Source organism: Ipomoea triloba, chromosome 15, assembly GCF_003576645.1.
Source record: "Ipomoea triloba cultivar NCNSP0323 chromosome 15, ASM357664v1".
In the NCBI taxonomy this organism is placed as follows: domain Eukaryota; kingdom Viridiplantae; phylum Streptophyta; class Magnoliopsida; order Solanales; family Convolvulaceae; genus Ipomoea; species Ipomoea triloba.
In genome coordinates, this window is record NC_044930.1 from 22299658 (window position 1) to 22315495 (window position 15838).

The 15838-nt window shown below is 35.5% G+C and overlaps 2 protein-coding genes across 8 annotated transcripts; both read right to left on the reverse strand.

Moving 5' to 3' along the window:
• Nucleotides 1–407: 407 nt before the first annotated feature.
• LOC116006059 lies at nucleotides 408–4702 on the reverse strand. Of its 2 annotated transcripts, none has more exons than XM_031246319.1 (7): nucleotides 4472–4702; nucleotides 4225–4368; nucleotides 3394–3611; nucleotides 2722–2865; nucleotides 1712–1929; nucleotides 1229–1487; nucleotides 408–1031 (listed from the first exon to the last, which is right to left on the reverse strand). In XM_031246319.1, exons 1-7 carry the CDS (start codon nucleotides 4554–4556, stop codon nucleotides 888–890), a joined length of 1212 nt encoding a protein of 403 aa, XP_031102179.1. In that variant the 5' UTR covers nucleotides 4557–4702; the 3' UTR covers nucleotides 408–887. The 2 variants fall into 2 exon arrangements, with proteins under 2 accessions (XP_031102179.1, XP_031102178.1); XM_031246318.1 differs by having other exon boundaries at nucleotides 4225–4374.
• A 2029-nt stretch (nucleotides 4703–6731) lies between these two features.
• Nucleotides 6732–10609, reverse strand: LOC116005561. 6 transcript variants are annotated; one of them, XM_031245784.1, is made up of 7 exons: nucleotides 10357–10608; nucleotides 10201–10243; nucleotides 9568–9653; nucleotides 8185–8440; nucleotides 7944–8031; nucleotides 7215–7281; nucleotides 6732–7128 (listed from the first exon to the last, which is right to left on the reverse strand). In XM_031245784.1, exons 3-7 carry the CDS (start codon nucleotides 9607–9609, stop codon nucleotides 7075–7077), a joined length of 507 nt encoding a protein of 168 aa, XP_031101644.1. In that variant the 5' UTR covers nucleotides 9610–9653; nucleotides 10201–10243; nucleotides 10357–10608; the 3' UTR covers nucleotides 6732–7074. The 6 variants fall into 6 exon arrangements, with proteins under 6 accessions (XP_031101644.1, XP_031101645.1, XP_031101643.1 ...); XM_031245785.1 differs by lacking the exon at nucleotides 9568–9653 and having other exon boundaries at nucleotides 10357–10609; XM_031245783.1 differs by lacking the exon at nucleotides 10201–10243 and having other exon boundaries at nucleotides 10357–10607.
• Between the last annotated feature and the right edge of the window lie 5229 nt (nucleotides 10610–15838).

Below are 15838 nucleotides of genomic sequence, written 5' to 3' on the forward strand. Positions count from 1 at the left end.
ATGTGTCTTGCTGTTGATATATTATGTACTTGCAATTAACCGTTTATATACATATAAATAAATTGAATGCACATGTTAACTACAAACACATAAAATAGTAATTACAGACACAAATTATTAACTGCATATAAAGAATATATTAACTTTATACACATAATATGTTAACAATATACTGTATTATGTGTCTACAGTTAACATATTCTATCCTGCAATTACCAATTTGTGTCGGTAATTATCATTTTATGTATTTGTAATTAACATGTTATATGCTTTTAAACAGACAAAGAAAGACCTCGTGAACTTACCAAAAAAAAACATGTTATATTCTTTCAATTTATTTACAGACACACAAACTGTTAAGTGTAGGTACATAATATATCAACTGCAGACACAATGCAAAATAGAACTTGGTCCATGGTATAATTTGCCGGGAATGGATTAGACTGCAAAGGCACACGGTACAAGGCTTCATAGGTTTGGAGATTGGAGACACTCAAATCCTCATAAGCCTTGCTAATTGAAGCATGTGCTCCATCCAACTAAAAACCTAAGCTGATAGTTGGACTGCACATTTATGTTATATTATATTTTTGCTCACACTTTGATCCCATTAATGTACAAGGATTCCTAGGTTTTATACAACAAAAGAATTGCATCTATCCTTTTTACCCCAGGAGAAAATGGGGCACTACAGCACTTCACATGGTTTTGCAACAAAAAACAAAGAAATAGCAGTTGAAGTGTGATGAAGCAAAAGCATGGTATCTCTTCAGTAAAGATTGTCTCTGCATTTGGCATCAAAACGCGTTCTCTAGTCTTCCCCAAGAACGGGCAGTTCAGATCAGAATTTACAAATGGATGCATCCAATCCGCTGTTAATTTCAAACTTAGAAATCATACTTTGTCCGCCCACTTCTTACAATGAGGCATAGCATATCAGAGATTTTCTCAGACAATGCCAGCGATGATGAGTTAAAGAAGTTCCAAGACTCGAGCATGAGTCGTTTTCTTGACCCCTTAAAATGAATTACCTGTAAGAGAAGTAGAGGCACAACTCTAAATGAAAAACGTGGGGCTTATTCCTTAAAATCAGTTGTTCGAAATCAAGATTCGATCTCAAGTCAACAAACAGTGATTCAAAAGAGTATAATGTAAATAAACATATATAGTTTCTTAGAAAGACTAGATCATGAACAAGCTTCAAGAACAAAACGATCGGGATATGTACCTTAACATCCAGGGGCATCCCGTGAAACTGACCCGCACCCTCCGGTGGCGTCCAATTGTACAAGGCACAAGGTAGAAATAAAATGGAAGCGCCATCAATTTTATCTAGAAATGGCTGTCTTCTAGTGAACTTTTTTGCGTCAAATGAAGGGTTTGACTTGACAACCCAGGCTAGAGCTAATTGATCTCCAAGCATTCTCGAAGCTTTCATGTACTTGGTACTATAGACTTCTAGGACACGCTGTAAGAAAAGCTTAGCCCTGCAGACAACGAGGTTAGAACCAATTCATGATGAGAAGCCGAGCATATGCCCCAGCTCATATTTACATGTGTTGGAAGAGGAGCAATGAAAGATTTTTACTGAGCAGAGATGAGCTTTATTTGTTTAGCGTAAAGGTTCAAGTCTAGAATAAAAGACAGTTACCCTAAAACGTTTAGACCATTCACTTTGGCCACCGTTGTGGCCAAGAACAAAATAACACACCTTAAAATTCCCTTCGGAGTGCCTCTTACAGCTATGAATCCCGAATTTAGAGGTTGCTCTTTGTTGTTGCGGAAGGTAAGAGCAACATCAAAATCTGGATAGTTGTCAAAAATCTCTCCCAGGTTATCAACAACCACTAAATCCGAGTCTGTAAAAATATAGTGATTAACTTTCCCCTGCCACCTAGACTGCTCCTCATATCTTGTTTCGAGGAAGGTCTGCAACAAAGAAACCCATTAAGATAAAGAATCGATTCATGCAAATTTTCTGTTGAAGTTTAACTTCTGTCATTAATTAAAAATGGGGAAAGAGAAATACAGAACAGCAAAAACGAAAGCACACAAACTCTCAAGAAGCCATCGCATGCATTTTAGATGAAAATGAATATCAACACTCTAACACAATACACATTTCTTTAAACTGAGGTTTAGATCCCAAATTTATACATTTCTTTACTTGGATTTTGGGAACCCAAAAAATGCTTTACTAGATTTTCTTGACACAATTACAAGAATGACTAATGTTGAAAACTAGCGTACTTTCTTTCATGATGAGAAGGACCATAAGGGAAGTGTTTATATTATCAAAGCAAAGACCACGTTGAGATGTATTTTACCAATTACCAAGGAGATTTAGGACATTACAACTTACATGAGAATAAGATGAATTTTTCTTTTCTAAAATATGTAGATGTGTAAGACGAATGATTTTAAAATATCCATTAGAAAAAAAAAAAAAAAAAAAAATCAATGAAAGGGCAAGCCAGCTGAAGGGAGGTCACATGGTAAAGTCACTGTCATAACATTTCACATTAAACTTGAAGAGGGATCTGATACTCCAGCGATATATTCATTTTCACTATCCTTAAACTGGAGCGATTCTGCTTGAAAGGTCACTTTGCAATTGACTAATGGTAACTGGTAAAATTTCTAAACACGGTGATATTCCTAGTGCACAACATCCTAGAGGAAGTAAAACACCAATCCCATAATATTGGCTAGTGCTCTTACAATGTAGGACCTGATTCTTTGAAGCATCAGCTTGTCTCGTGAATATTCACCTTGAATAGGATGAATGAAAACCCCATTTCTGTTCACTGGAAGCTGAGACGATGGACCAGTAAGAATGATAATGCTGCTTTGAGGCATGGTCACCTGCAAATATCTTACTAAGGTCAAAATGCAATAAAAATGGCTCAACGGAACTCACAAACATATTCTACAAGTTAGGCTAGCAGAGCCTACTCTAGAAATAAAGAGAAGCAGAGAACTAATGTGTTCTAATTTGTGCAAAACATGATATTTCTGGATTAACGTTAACAAATGAAACAGAAAAGCCATTGTTAACATAAAGCAAAAGATAAATTCCACTACACGTCATGTACCATGTGCATAAAACACTAACGCCACTTCTATTCAGAGATCAAAATCCTTTACAAAATGCACTAAACATGTTTTCTTGTGTTTTAAAAACTGATTATTACACTAGCTTACTTGTTTGAAGTGCAAAAATGAGCAGACAAGCTTAAACAAATAAAGTCTATCATGCAATTCTTCTATGCAAAGAAATTGTCTAATCCAAAACATGGGGTGGACGGGAAAAAGAAACCAATTAAAAAGGAGAGCACTATTCTTTCCAACTATATTTCGCAGCTGTATTTATGCTTTCACATCATCTTTTACCTGAATGAAACTAATAAAGACATCTAAGATGGCAAGTGACCTCTCCACCTTGCTGTAAGAAGCGTTCCCAACAGTAGTAACCAAGTTTACCAATCTTTCATTCCTTTGTGTGTCAACTGGAGCATCATAAGTGGCAAATACAGTGACAAAGGAAACAGTATCTGCAGAGCCTGAATTGCCAGAAGCTGGGAAGTGTGTTCTGTTGAGAGCCTTGTTACCTATAATTCAGTCACCAAAGCATACATAGCAAACTTAGCAGTTCTCACTTGGTAATATGCCATAAACCTCTAATGGCCACATAGAACGACTTGTCTACCCACACGGGCAAGACAGTTAGTTCTTGGGTGGTAGATAAGTTCGAGCATAGCCCTGAGAGTTACACCCAATATGGTGGGCTCCTTGTAGGCATAGGCACTAGTCCTCCCACCTAATTGGGAGGAGTCATCCTGTGGGTGACGGAATTTTGCCTTCTGTGGGCCAAAATGACTCGTCTAGATATGTGTAATAACCCGCACAGGCTTAGCTCCCTAATTCAGTAGGCAGTATTTGGGAGAAGAGACCAAGGTTTGAAACTTGGCACCGGCATTGTGGAGATTATGCCCAAAGTGGGCAAATTCCTTGTCAGCGCCGGCATTTGGTGGGGCCTTAGGTTTTGGGATTCAGCCTTTTGGGAGAAGATGATATGTGCAATAGCTGCATTTATTAGAAAGTCTAAACCAGCATTCATTAAAACCAAGTTGCCAATATCATGTCTGGCTGAAATTAACATCATAAACTTCTGAATGACACTTGTAAGTGTATATAAAACGAGAAGACAGAGAAATACCTTACCTTGGCAATGCAGGCGATCGGGTAAACCTTGACCCGCAGCAGGTCCCAGAACCAGATGATCAAATTTCTTCTTCTTCAGCTCATTCTGCCCACTCACACGCTGCTGCACGTCTTCAGGAACCTTCCGGCCCTGTTGCTGCAGCTCTAAAACTAAGGAAAAGGAAGCAGCTTTACTACTTAAGGTTACTATTAGAGAAGATTAACATTAACATTAACAATAATAATAATTAAAGAAGAATCGGATGACCTGAAAAAAGATGGGGCAGAAGGAATAAGAGAGGCAAGAAAAAGAGGAATCGGCGCCACCCGCTGCACAGTCTCTTGGTTGACATTCGTCAGAAAGTTGCCGTCTTTGCTATATTCGCCTCCGGCAAGTAGACGACGCTGCTGCTGCTGTGTGAACTGATTTTAGATCTGCGGATCTTTCCCCCCTGCGCCATTTCCAGTTCCGTTTTTGTTGATTTTGGGATATTTTCACTCCGACCCCTCTACTTTGGAGTTTCCTAATGCTCATATTTAGGGATTAGGGTGCATAACCCGACCCACTCGACATAAAAGATAAGAGCCTGTTTGGTAAATGGCTGTTGGCTGATTGGGTTGGCTGTTTGGGTTAGAAGGTATGATTTGTTGATAATATTAGTTGATTGTAGAAAGTTGTTTGATAAATTAGCTGTTAGCTGATAGCTGTTTGGTATAATTTATTTTCTCAAAAAGCTATTTGAAAAGCCTGCTTTGAGTAGCCTTTTGAATTTTAGCATTTTGGAGTTACAAAAAACTTATTAACCAAACAACTAATAGTGGTCAAATAAGCCAAAATTGGCTGATAGGCTGATTATTTACCAAACAGGGCTAAGGTGAACTGACCCGAATCGTAATACTCGAATTGATGCACAAATCACGTCGGTTATGGGAGTTTGGGTGTGCTAGGGTATTTTTTAATTTTTATAACCGACTCTAGTACTATCAAAGTGGGCTGACCCGCTCCATTAGGCCCGTCCCATCACGGGCCAAATTTCTAATGGACTTTTGCGAGCCAGCCTATTAGATCCACAGACCTAATGTCTGGTGGGCTTTTCCCCGAGCTTTTGTTGTTGTAGTTTTTTTTATTTATTTACATTGAATATATATATATATATATATATATATATACACACACACACACACACACACACACACATTAATATATATAACATATGTTTATGTGTACACAGTACGTGTGACGGAGGACTAAAAGCCCTTCAACTTCACGGTCAATTAACAGCACATGTGACAGATGACTAAAAGTGTCCAATGATCAATAAGCATGGCTACAAATTGGTAAAAATATTTATGGAGGACTACAACTGTCAAGCACCTAATAAGTCTAGAACTAAAAAATGAATTAACCCAAACCAAATCAACCAATCTCAATTGAAGAAAACTTAGAAGATGTTGAAAGATTAGAAAATGGTACTTTATTCTCTTATTGTTTCTTTTATTTTTTACTCAGTTAATTAGTCCATAATATTTTTTTTTTTTTTTTTTTTGCAGAGTTGCCCACTGGAGTTGCTGCTACTCTACCATCACTGTAGCCCATAATTCATGTAATGTATTTACTATTTGTTTAACATTCCTGTAATGTATTTAAATTTGTTATGTTGTTGTTTGCTGTTGTACTCTAAAGGGCACAAGGAGACAAGGAAGGAGTCCAGGACACTGTTGTTTGCTGTTTAAGTTTGTTGTTTAACTTTTAAGTGGCTTGACAACTTTCTGTTATGGAAATGTTTCTGCTCTTAGATAAGTTAAACCCAACTAATGTCTCATACTCTCATTTTTGGATTTCTGCCATTCTAGGAAGAAAAAACTTAAACTTCTACCTGACTGTCATTCTGTAAGAAAAAATTTAATAACTCTCTCTTGTAGTCTTGCCCTCTTTTCAGTTTGAATGCATTAATTTGTATAGTAAGTTATTAATATATGTTTTCTTGGTTATGATAGATGTTTCTACTTTGTTTGAATAAATGAAATGGCCCTGAGAGGACATGTCTAAGGCCGGCCCGGTCCAAAAGCATAATTTCAAAGATGACTATTCCAACTTTCAAATTCATATCCATGAATTCAATTTTGCAAACAATTAAATTTACATGTTGACTTTTTTAGTGAATGAGTTAATACTAAAGATGGTCCCGAGTTTGATAGTTACACCACGTTTAGTCTTAATATTTTCTCTTGATCTCAAGCCGAGAAATCTAACAGAAAATAAAAAATGACAAATTTGATAATCAAATGGCAACAAATGATAAAAAGATAAAAAGAAAGGTTAGAATCAAACGTGACCACCAAACGCAGAGGACCATCATTGATATTAACTCTTAGTAGATTGAACAATTATTGCTTTATGTTGACGCCCCAAGTCTTCCATTATCTTTGTTCAGAATGGGAAGATTCTAACAGTAAACATCATTGGCACAAACCTCAAACAATTCCTAGAAAAAAAATATTGTTGCTTATATAACATATTCAATCAATTTGGTATCAGAGTTAAGCCGAAAAATCTTCTTTACAAAATATAAATGTATAAAATATCAACAACTTTTAGTTATGACAAAATACATCATTCAATCAATCTGGTATCAGAGTTAAAAGATCAGAAGTCTTGCTTTACAAACCTTATCCGGACAGATCAAGAGGTTTTTACTTTTTAATTTTGGCTTAGTATGGACATAAAGACATACAATAGATAGTGCTTTTAAGAATGGATAAACAGTCTGTTCTCCAAGTCTATCAAGAGTGTTTCCTTAGAATTCCTAAGAACAGAAATCCCATGAAGCAATGGTTGAGAATGTTTTGTTGTTTGCCCATATGAAGGGTTTAATCATAAAGTCCATCCTGTTCCCAGACGTCGACGAGAAAATCTACCATTTCCTGTCAATTGCAACGCTGAGAAGTTGGTAAGACGGAAAAAAAAAAACCTAAATCTAATGTGCAAATGCTAAATACACGAGACTAACCGATAGAGGAATTGGTTGAGGAAAGGGTTTGTTTGTCCCAAGCAAACTATCGTAGGTTGCATCAAAACTGCAGTGCACAACATGAACATGTTATCATGCATGCAGTATCTAACAGACACATGACTCGAGCAGCAGATAAACTCAGATTGTTAACGGGAAAACCAGGAAAATAGCAGTAGCAGAAACAGTGATGATTATCATACTAGGATGCAGGGTCTAGAATGTTGGGCGGAGGCCGGTAAAGGGCCAAGTCCATCAATTGGTGGCTAGGTGATCGTTGGGCGGAGGCCAGTAAAGGGCCAAGTCCAGCACCCTGGCTCTCGAAAATGTGTGGCGGTATAAGAAAATAAGTTGCGCCTTCGCTACTAGCTATAGCTTTTAGTAGGGTGGTAAGCGCTTGATCCTAACAAGTGGTACCAGAGCCAGGTCACAGGTTTGCATCTGTCCCAACAAGAGCAAAAACTGTGTAGGCCGATAAAGGGCCAAATCCAACACCCAAGCTCTCGAGGGGGAATTGTTAGGCGGAGGCCGGTAAAGGGCCAGTCCAGCACCCTGACTCTCGAAAATGTGTGGCGGTATAAGGAAATAAGTTGCACCTTCACTACTAGCTATAGATTTTGGCGTGGTGGTAAGTGTTTGATCCTAACATAATACATTTTCTTTTGTTTTTACCTTAGTAACAACAAGCACCAAGGTTCAACAAAGTGGAGAAGAGTTAAGGATGCTGACCTTAATTTGGGTTCGTCAACTGGTGCACGCTTCTTGGTTTCTCTGTTTCCAACCCACTGCTGCCTTATTTGATTCCAAAGAAGAAAACCTAATCCAGCAAAGATTCTCAGTTCGGTTGTAAATTTATAAATAAAGTAGATAACAGTTCGTGAGTCGAGACTGCTCATTACGGAGTAAATCTTTATTCTGGACCTTTGAGGTGCAAATTCCGAAAATGAATTTAGGAAAAGCATGCACTTGCCGTGATTTACAAATTCCGAATGGTTGTTTGTGGTGCCAGTGCTACAATCGAGGCCGAGATTTGATGTGCTAATTGACGAGACACTTCTCTGGGACGGAACTGTGCTATTATCCATCTCACCGGTACTGCTACTCCAAAACTCTCCTCCCAAACTCTTCTTTGTTGCTTCTCGACCTTGATTTTTCAATGCTCTCGATCGTTTTTCTGAAGAAATCACAAATGGCGATTTGGTACAGCATCCAAAACAATCTCTGCTCTGTTGAAAATAATGTTTTGACCACAGCAATGATTAGAAATTTAGAGACACAACATCCCTTTCAACTGTTGACAATTATTGATAATGGCAGGCCGATAAGTGATAACATAATTGATAATTTAACAGAAAAAGATAAACTTATTTTAGGGTCAAAGTTATATATCGGAACAACTCCAGAACCACAAAGGCATCAAGAACACTGCACAGAGTTTAACAGTGTATTTGAAACTAAAACTTATTTCAATTCATTATCAACCCTTTTTCAAATAATTATATCTATAAATTCATTTACAGTAAATGATGCAAACAATCAACCAAATGTTATAGGGTAGAAACTTAGACTTTCGCACGCCATTACACCAATTTTCAACCAAACAGCTAAAGATATTACAAGAAGAGCTTAGAATTTTCTTAAATTTATTAATACCAACCGTGTGAAATGTTGTTGGTTATAAAGAAATAGAGTACAATTTTCGAGCACAAACATCCAGGAATCAATTAGGTTAGTAGAATCTTGGTCATTCACAAGAATTTCAAACCATCAAGTTAATGCCATCTAGGGTCCTTGCCACATTTAGTCCTAAACTTTTAAGCTAACCACCTGTGGTCCTTCAATTTTCAAGTTAACCACCCCTGGTCCTTCAACTATCAAATTTTAACTAGCTATGGTCCTTCAACTTTCAAAATTTAACTAGCCGTGGTCCTTCTGAAAGGACAACTTTGCCCTTACTTTACTTCTGAAAGGACCACGGCTGGTTAAAATTAAATTTGAAAGTTGTAAGATCACGACTAGTTAACTTGAAAGTTTAGGACTAAACGTGGCAAAACCACTATACTTGGAGGACCATAGATAGCATTAACTCTCAATTATACTGATTACAAACAACTATTAAGGGTTACTTTTCAACCTGCCAACAACACGGTAAGTTTTGAAAGATCAATTCAACCTCGTTAATTCATTATCAAACACACATGAATATTATTGTATTATTAAGGAGAAGAAGAAGAATTGCACAAAATCTAAAGAGTGCAATTTTATCAGGTATGAAACGGCACCAAGAGAACCACTATGAATCCTTATATATTCTCCATTAAATTGAGGAAAGAATACAGAAATCAGTTCTTACTTTAAAAAGATTTCTGCAACTTTCCTTGAGGTTTCTCATCATCAAAACAAACAGGGCACGAAGATTCTCCCTCAAACATCTGAAAACTGAACAAAGAGGCTTCCTTTCAAAACATTCCTCCATCCAAACGAATAAGCAACAACCGTGATTGTTCATATATAGAGAAGCAAAGCCCTGAGGCGCAGGATGCTAAATCTAAACGACACAATTAAGTATAGAATATTGGGTTCAAGCAAACAAAACTCTCACACTTAAACAAGCTAACCATGATAATAAAGAAATCAAGAACCACAACACCTCACATCAGTTTTGTGCACCATTATTTCTTGCTTTGCCTGGAAGCAAAATACCAAGATTCCAAAACCCACCATCTAAAAGCAAACTAAAAGTTGAAGCCCTAAATCATTTCACTGTGCAGTAAATCACTTAAAAGATTCCCAAAAATTTTACTACAGACTTAAATTAATAAACCCTCTAGCTAATTTTGCTGTGCTTCTCTCTCTTCCATTCAAAGATTTGATTTTTCTTTTGTGTGTTAAACAAGAACATCAAGGAGTGCTGTTTAAGTTTTAAAGAAGTTAAATTCTAAAGAAGCCCAAACGCATAAAACATAGAGGGAATCGAAATACTGACCCCCATACAAGCAAAGTAGCGATAAACCCAAGAATCAGCCGATCTATGCAGTTGCATTTATCAACAAGCAATTGAAAGAGATAAAACAATTTTATTTCAATCTCAGCAACCCAGAAATAAAGACTGATAATAACATCTTTCTGGAGAGCATTTTACCTCAAAATTCCTCAGCTTTTATGGCTTTTTCCCAATTGTTTTTGAAAGCTAGAAGCTCCGGGCGTTCTTGGATAAAACTGGTTGACCTTTTGCTCAAGGATTAGAAGGCCAAGAGATGAAACTAAGGAAGAAGAAAATCATAGTTTAAAAACTTTTACAACTTTAAAAGATTAAAATTAAAATAAATAGAAGGAAATGTCGACAGGCGAAAGGCAGCTTAATTGGGGTAGGTTCTGTATGTGTAAATTGGAGTGGACAATGGTATTGCGGCTACATGTTCCTTGAAAGTACCGGATACTCGCATATGTTTTTTTCTTTTAGGTTTAGTCCAGAATTGTTGATAAAATTGAACTTATAATAGAAACAACTCTACTATAAATTAGTTAAATTATTAACTTAGTAACCACAAGACTATAAGTTTGATTTTTTTTAATTAAAAACTTAATTAATATTAATTCAAAGAAGAGAGTAATGAACGAATATAGTCAAGAAGAAAAGAATTTCAAAAATCATAATCATATTGCTAGTGTATGACCCAATAGGTGCACTGGTATTTTAATTAAACGATAAACTAAATGTTCAAAACTGGTTACAAGTTTGATTATATTACCTTTTTGTGATCTTTTACAAATGAAGGGCGATTTTACACATACAGGTAGGGTAATGTTGCATTTTTTTAAATCTCTAATATTTTTTTAAAAAATTAACTTATTATGTGATTTTTTTATTAATTTATAATGGGATTGGGACATTTGTAAACAATTAATGAATTTTTTTAATTCATTTTTCAGTATGGGATTTTTTTTTAAAAAAAATAGTTTTATGAGTACTTGAACTTTTCTAATTTTGAGTAGAGAGTTAACTTTTATGGTTTGATTAATTGATCGAAGTGAAAAATTAATTCAATTAACCGATTAATTAAATTAGTTTCAATTTGATAATCAATTTTTATTTATTTATTATCTTTTGTAAATTGTTTGGATATAGAGGGAAAAAGAATAAGACAACATGCAAATAGTATAGGAACATAAGTTGTCATTAAATCAATAATTTGGTTAAATTTACCAAAACATATAATTTATTCATATGATTTATACTCATAGCTATTCTATTTTGTTTAAGCCCATTACTTAGCTTAGGGCCATATTCTCTATTTTTAAAAATAAAAAAGATGATATATATTAAAATATTTCAATGATTCAAGACATATTCTTAGAATCTTAGGTAGCATAATATGTTTCTTGGGCCTTCTTAGGTATCATGCTTTTACATAATTTGAAGAGGACTAACAATTGGATACCCGTTTAATTAATTGCCTTATTTTTGTTTTCAAATTCCTCGAACTCATAGGCCCAATTCTAAGAATATAACTTGTTAAAATCATATCATACCCACTAGTCAAATGCTGAATTATTATAAGGATATGACTAAAATGGTGGCTAACTAACCCAAGTAGGGAATTAAATTTTGAACCCTATAGTGCCTTTTTATTTGGTACGCTAATCACAGATAATATTCTGATTGCTCTGGAGGTGGGTCACTATTTGAGGAAGAAGCAGTCGGGGAGGGTGGGTTGGGCGATGCTTAAGTTAGATATGACTAAAGCCTATAACAGAATGTAATGGTCTTTTTTGAGGCAAATGTTGCTTGGTTTGGGTTTTAATAGATGGGTTGAAATCATTATGTTGTGTCTCTACTGTGAAGTATAAGGTGCTGGGAATGGCAAGCATAGTGAGGTTATCACCTCGGGGGCTTAATTAAGTGTATATTCTCAGGTAGTTATGAACAAATACTGTAATGTAACAGAGTCAGTAATACTAAAAAAAAAAAAAAACAGAAGCATAGTTTACTTAGTGTATATTTTCAGGTAGTAATTACGGATTTTCTTCGTCGTCTAAAAATTAATAAATTGAGAGTAAATACAAAAATATATACTCGTAACAAGTCGGTCAATTCTCAAGAAGAGAAAATACAAATATTAAAACTTGTAATGACTAGTCAATCTGCAAAATGGAAAATGATATAGGGACTCCATAGAGTAAAACTCTCACCACCTGTTGTGATTGTATTCATAGAAGAGAAATTGAGTAATAAAAACTGCAAGGCACTATTTTTCTTTTTCCGTTTATAATGCTTTCAATGCACAGGGAATAAGGACCCTGCCTGAATATTGCTCTTGATGAAGATTAACCTCTAACCTCATGTTAGTAGACTTCAAATAAATCTTTAATGCACGCAACTCCCATCTATTAAAACCACCAAACCACTCACCAAATTAATTGCATTCTTGTCCCGAATGGGGTGGGCTATAATTCTCGTACTAGAAGGTCACGGTTCAATTATTGCTAATACCTTCTTAGTCAAGTTCGTCACATAAGGCCTTTCTTGTGCGGTTTACTTCTTTGGTGTGATTTACGGGTTGTTGCACATAAATGAAGTTGACCTAGTGCGCACCCTTAATAGTTGATAGAACAAATTACTGAATTAGTTCATGCCTCTAGTGTGTATAGAATGTGTATGAAAAATATGAGGAGATCAGATAAAAAAAATTGGCTTTGGTCAGCCATTGTATAAATTGTTTTAGCTCAATGATAAAGAGAATATGAGAGATATGAGAGTGTTGAAGTGTGTATCTGGAATGACCTTCCTAAAATAAGGGGTTAGAACTTTTTATATAAGCATCATGCCCCTATATATCTTATACCGAACATGTGTACAAAATGTATAGAACAGTATACTCGATGTATATACACTACTACAGAAAACACCTTTAACGTCGGTTTTTTAGCACTTTTAACGTCGGTTAAAAATCGACGTTGATCTGGCCGACGTTGTATATAAATGATACGGCGTCGGTTGTAAAAACCGACGCCGTATGTATTTTTTATTTTTTAAAATAAATAAACGACGTCGGTTTTTTAAAAAAACCGACGTCGTTTATTTTTAAAAAATAAAAAAATAAGAAACGACGTCGGTTTTTTAACAAAACCGACGTCGTTTATTTAAAAAAAAAAATGAAACGACGTCGGTTTTTTTTAAAAAACTGACGTCGTTTATTTTTTTAAAAAAATAAAAAAATATGAAACGACATTGGTTTTTTTTTAAAAACCGACGTCGTTTATTTTAAAAAAAATAAAAAAATATGAAACGAACCGACGTCGTTTATTTAAAAAAAAATTAAAAAAATAATAAACGACGTCGGTTAATATGAAATAACCGACGTCGTTTTTTTTTTTTAAATATTAAAAATATTTTACGAATCTACCTAAAACCTGTACAGTATATTTCCAATTCACACATAAGTTTCAGAACCTGTGTAACAAATTAACATTTATAATTCACTATTGATCAAACTAATAAAGTTCTCAATTAATCAAAGTTAATAAACATCACAACTTATCAAACTAATAAAGTATACTACAATAACTAATAAAACATTGAATATTCAATATAAATCTCACAATTCAATAACACTAATAAACAACAAGTATTTAACATAAATCTCACAATTCATCAAGCTAAAGAAGTAATCTATCAATCCATTCATCAACTAAATATTGGCACCAATGCATTATTATTCCTAAAATANAAAAAAAAAAAAAAAAACGAAGCTTACCGCCGGCGGAGTCACGGGCAGGGGCGGTGGCTGGCAGCGGCAGCTGGGCGGTGGCTGGGCGGGCCGGCGGTGGTCGTGCAGGGCGGCGTTAACGAAGGGCGGTCGCTTGCGCAGTGGCGAGGCTCGGTGGAGGTGCGGTGGGCGGTGCAGTTGCGGCGGTGGAGGAGCGGCGGTGGAGGTGCGTCGGCCGGTGGCTGTGCGAGGGTGGAAGTCCGGCCGGTGGCTGCGGTCCTTAGTCGAAGAAGAAGAACGAAAAGAGATAGAAAGAAAAACGCAGATCTGAAAATCTGCTATGCGAACGGTAAGCTACAATCGACGCCGTTTGTTTTTTATTTTAGAAGAACCGACGTCGTTTTATATTTTAAAAAAAATAAAAAACAAATAAAATATGTACGACGTCGGTTTGAAACAAACCGACGTCGTATAGTTATCGTAATTTTTTAAAAATTATTTAACGTCGGTTTTTTAGTAAAATCGACGTCGTAAATATTTGACGTCGGTTTTTAAAAAAACCGACGTTATTTAGGCGACGTTAAATGTGTTTTCTGTAGTAGTGATACCCCATCAATAGTAGTGACGAATTTCCTCCCCCATTCAAGAAATTTTTTTTAAAATGTTTCTTCAATGCATGCAATTAAGCTAGTGAATATAAACAAATTTTTCTTGCCAACCTAATTAGGAACAAAGTAGACTTTGAATTGTTCAACTCAATTACGTATCCATGCATGGAAGTCTTCAACTCGTCATTAATAGTGCGTTTACCGTACTATATATAGACCTATATATAGACTACACCTGTATCATAGATAAGAGCATTCTTATCCATGGAGTTTATTCACCGTTTTGAAGGAGTTTTTGTAAGTGTGATTAAGAAAGAGAAAATGAGAGGAGATAAATAAAAAAACAAAACAAAATTAATTTTAAAAAAATAATAAAAAATAGAGCTGTCAGGCGCGCCTGACGCGCCCGCTGAGTGTGCACAGCACATGGAGCTTCCTTCTTTTCTGTTACTGTTCGAAAAACTTAATTTGCGGAGGATTCCTAAATTTTTCTCACTTCCACTCTCTCTCCACCATGTCACCCACCACTGTACTAATAACCAAGAAATATGTGCCGATGGTGATACTCTTAAGAGCATCCTTATCAATGGAGTTTTTCCGCAGTTTTAAGGAGTTTTTGTATGTGCGATTAGGAAAGAGAAAATGAGAAGGGAGGAAAAAAAATTAAAACAAATCAAATTTAAAAAAAAAATAACATTGTCAGGCATGCCTCAACGCGCACAGCCCTGGGCCTTCAAATAATTTGTCAGAAAACACTGTGCTATTCACCTTCATTTGCAGAGGATTCCATTTCCCTCTCTTACTCTTTCTTGCCATGTGGCTAATATTCTGACATTATTTTCTTAATCAGCACGGATGGTGATGCTCTAATAGCGAGTGACAAAGCATATATATTTAAGAGAAGGACTAAATTATAATAATTTAGGCCAAACAACATCAATCTAACCATCTCTACAAATATTAACCTAGTGAATACTATTAGGAGGAGATTACAAAAATGTTCAAACGAATTGATAAATGATCATAGTGGGAAGCCATCTAATTCACACTTATATTTGCCTTCTTGTAAATATGTCTCAATGTCTGATAGAGCAGCTCCAATCATTCCAAATAAAAGTTCTAATCACCTCTGATCTAACAAGTTATAATGAAGATCTTTAATACTTTCAACACCTATATTTATCTTTAACCATAAAAAAAATACTTTGAAGTTCTATTTCTTGAAAGCCTCTATTCCAAAGCAATAGTTGATGAAGTTTAATTTTGTTTTCCAAATATATGGTTAGCTAGTAGCAGACTAACTCCA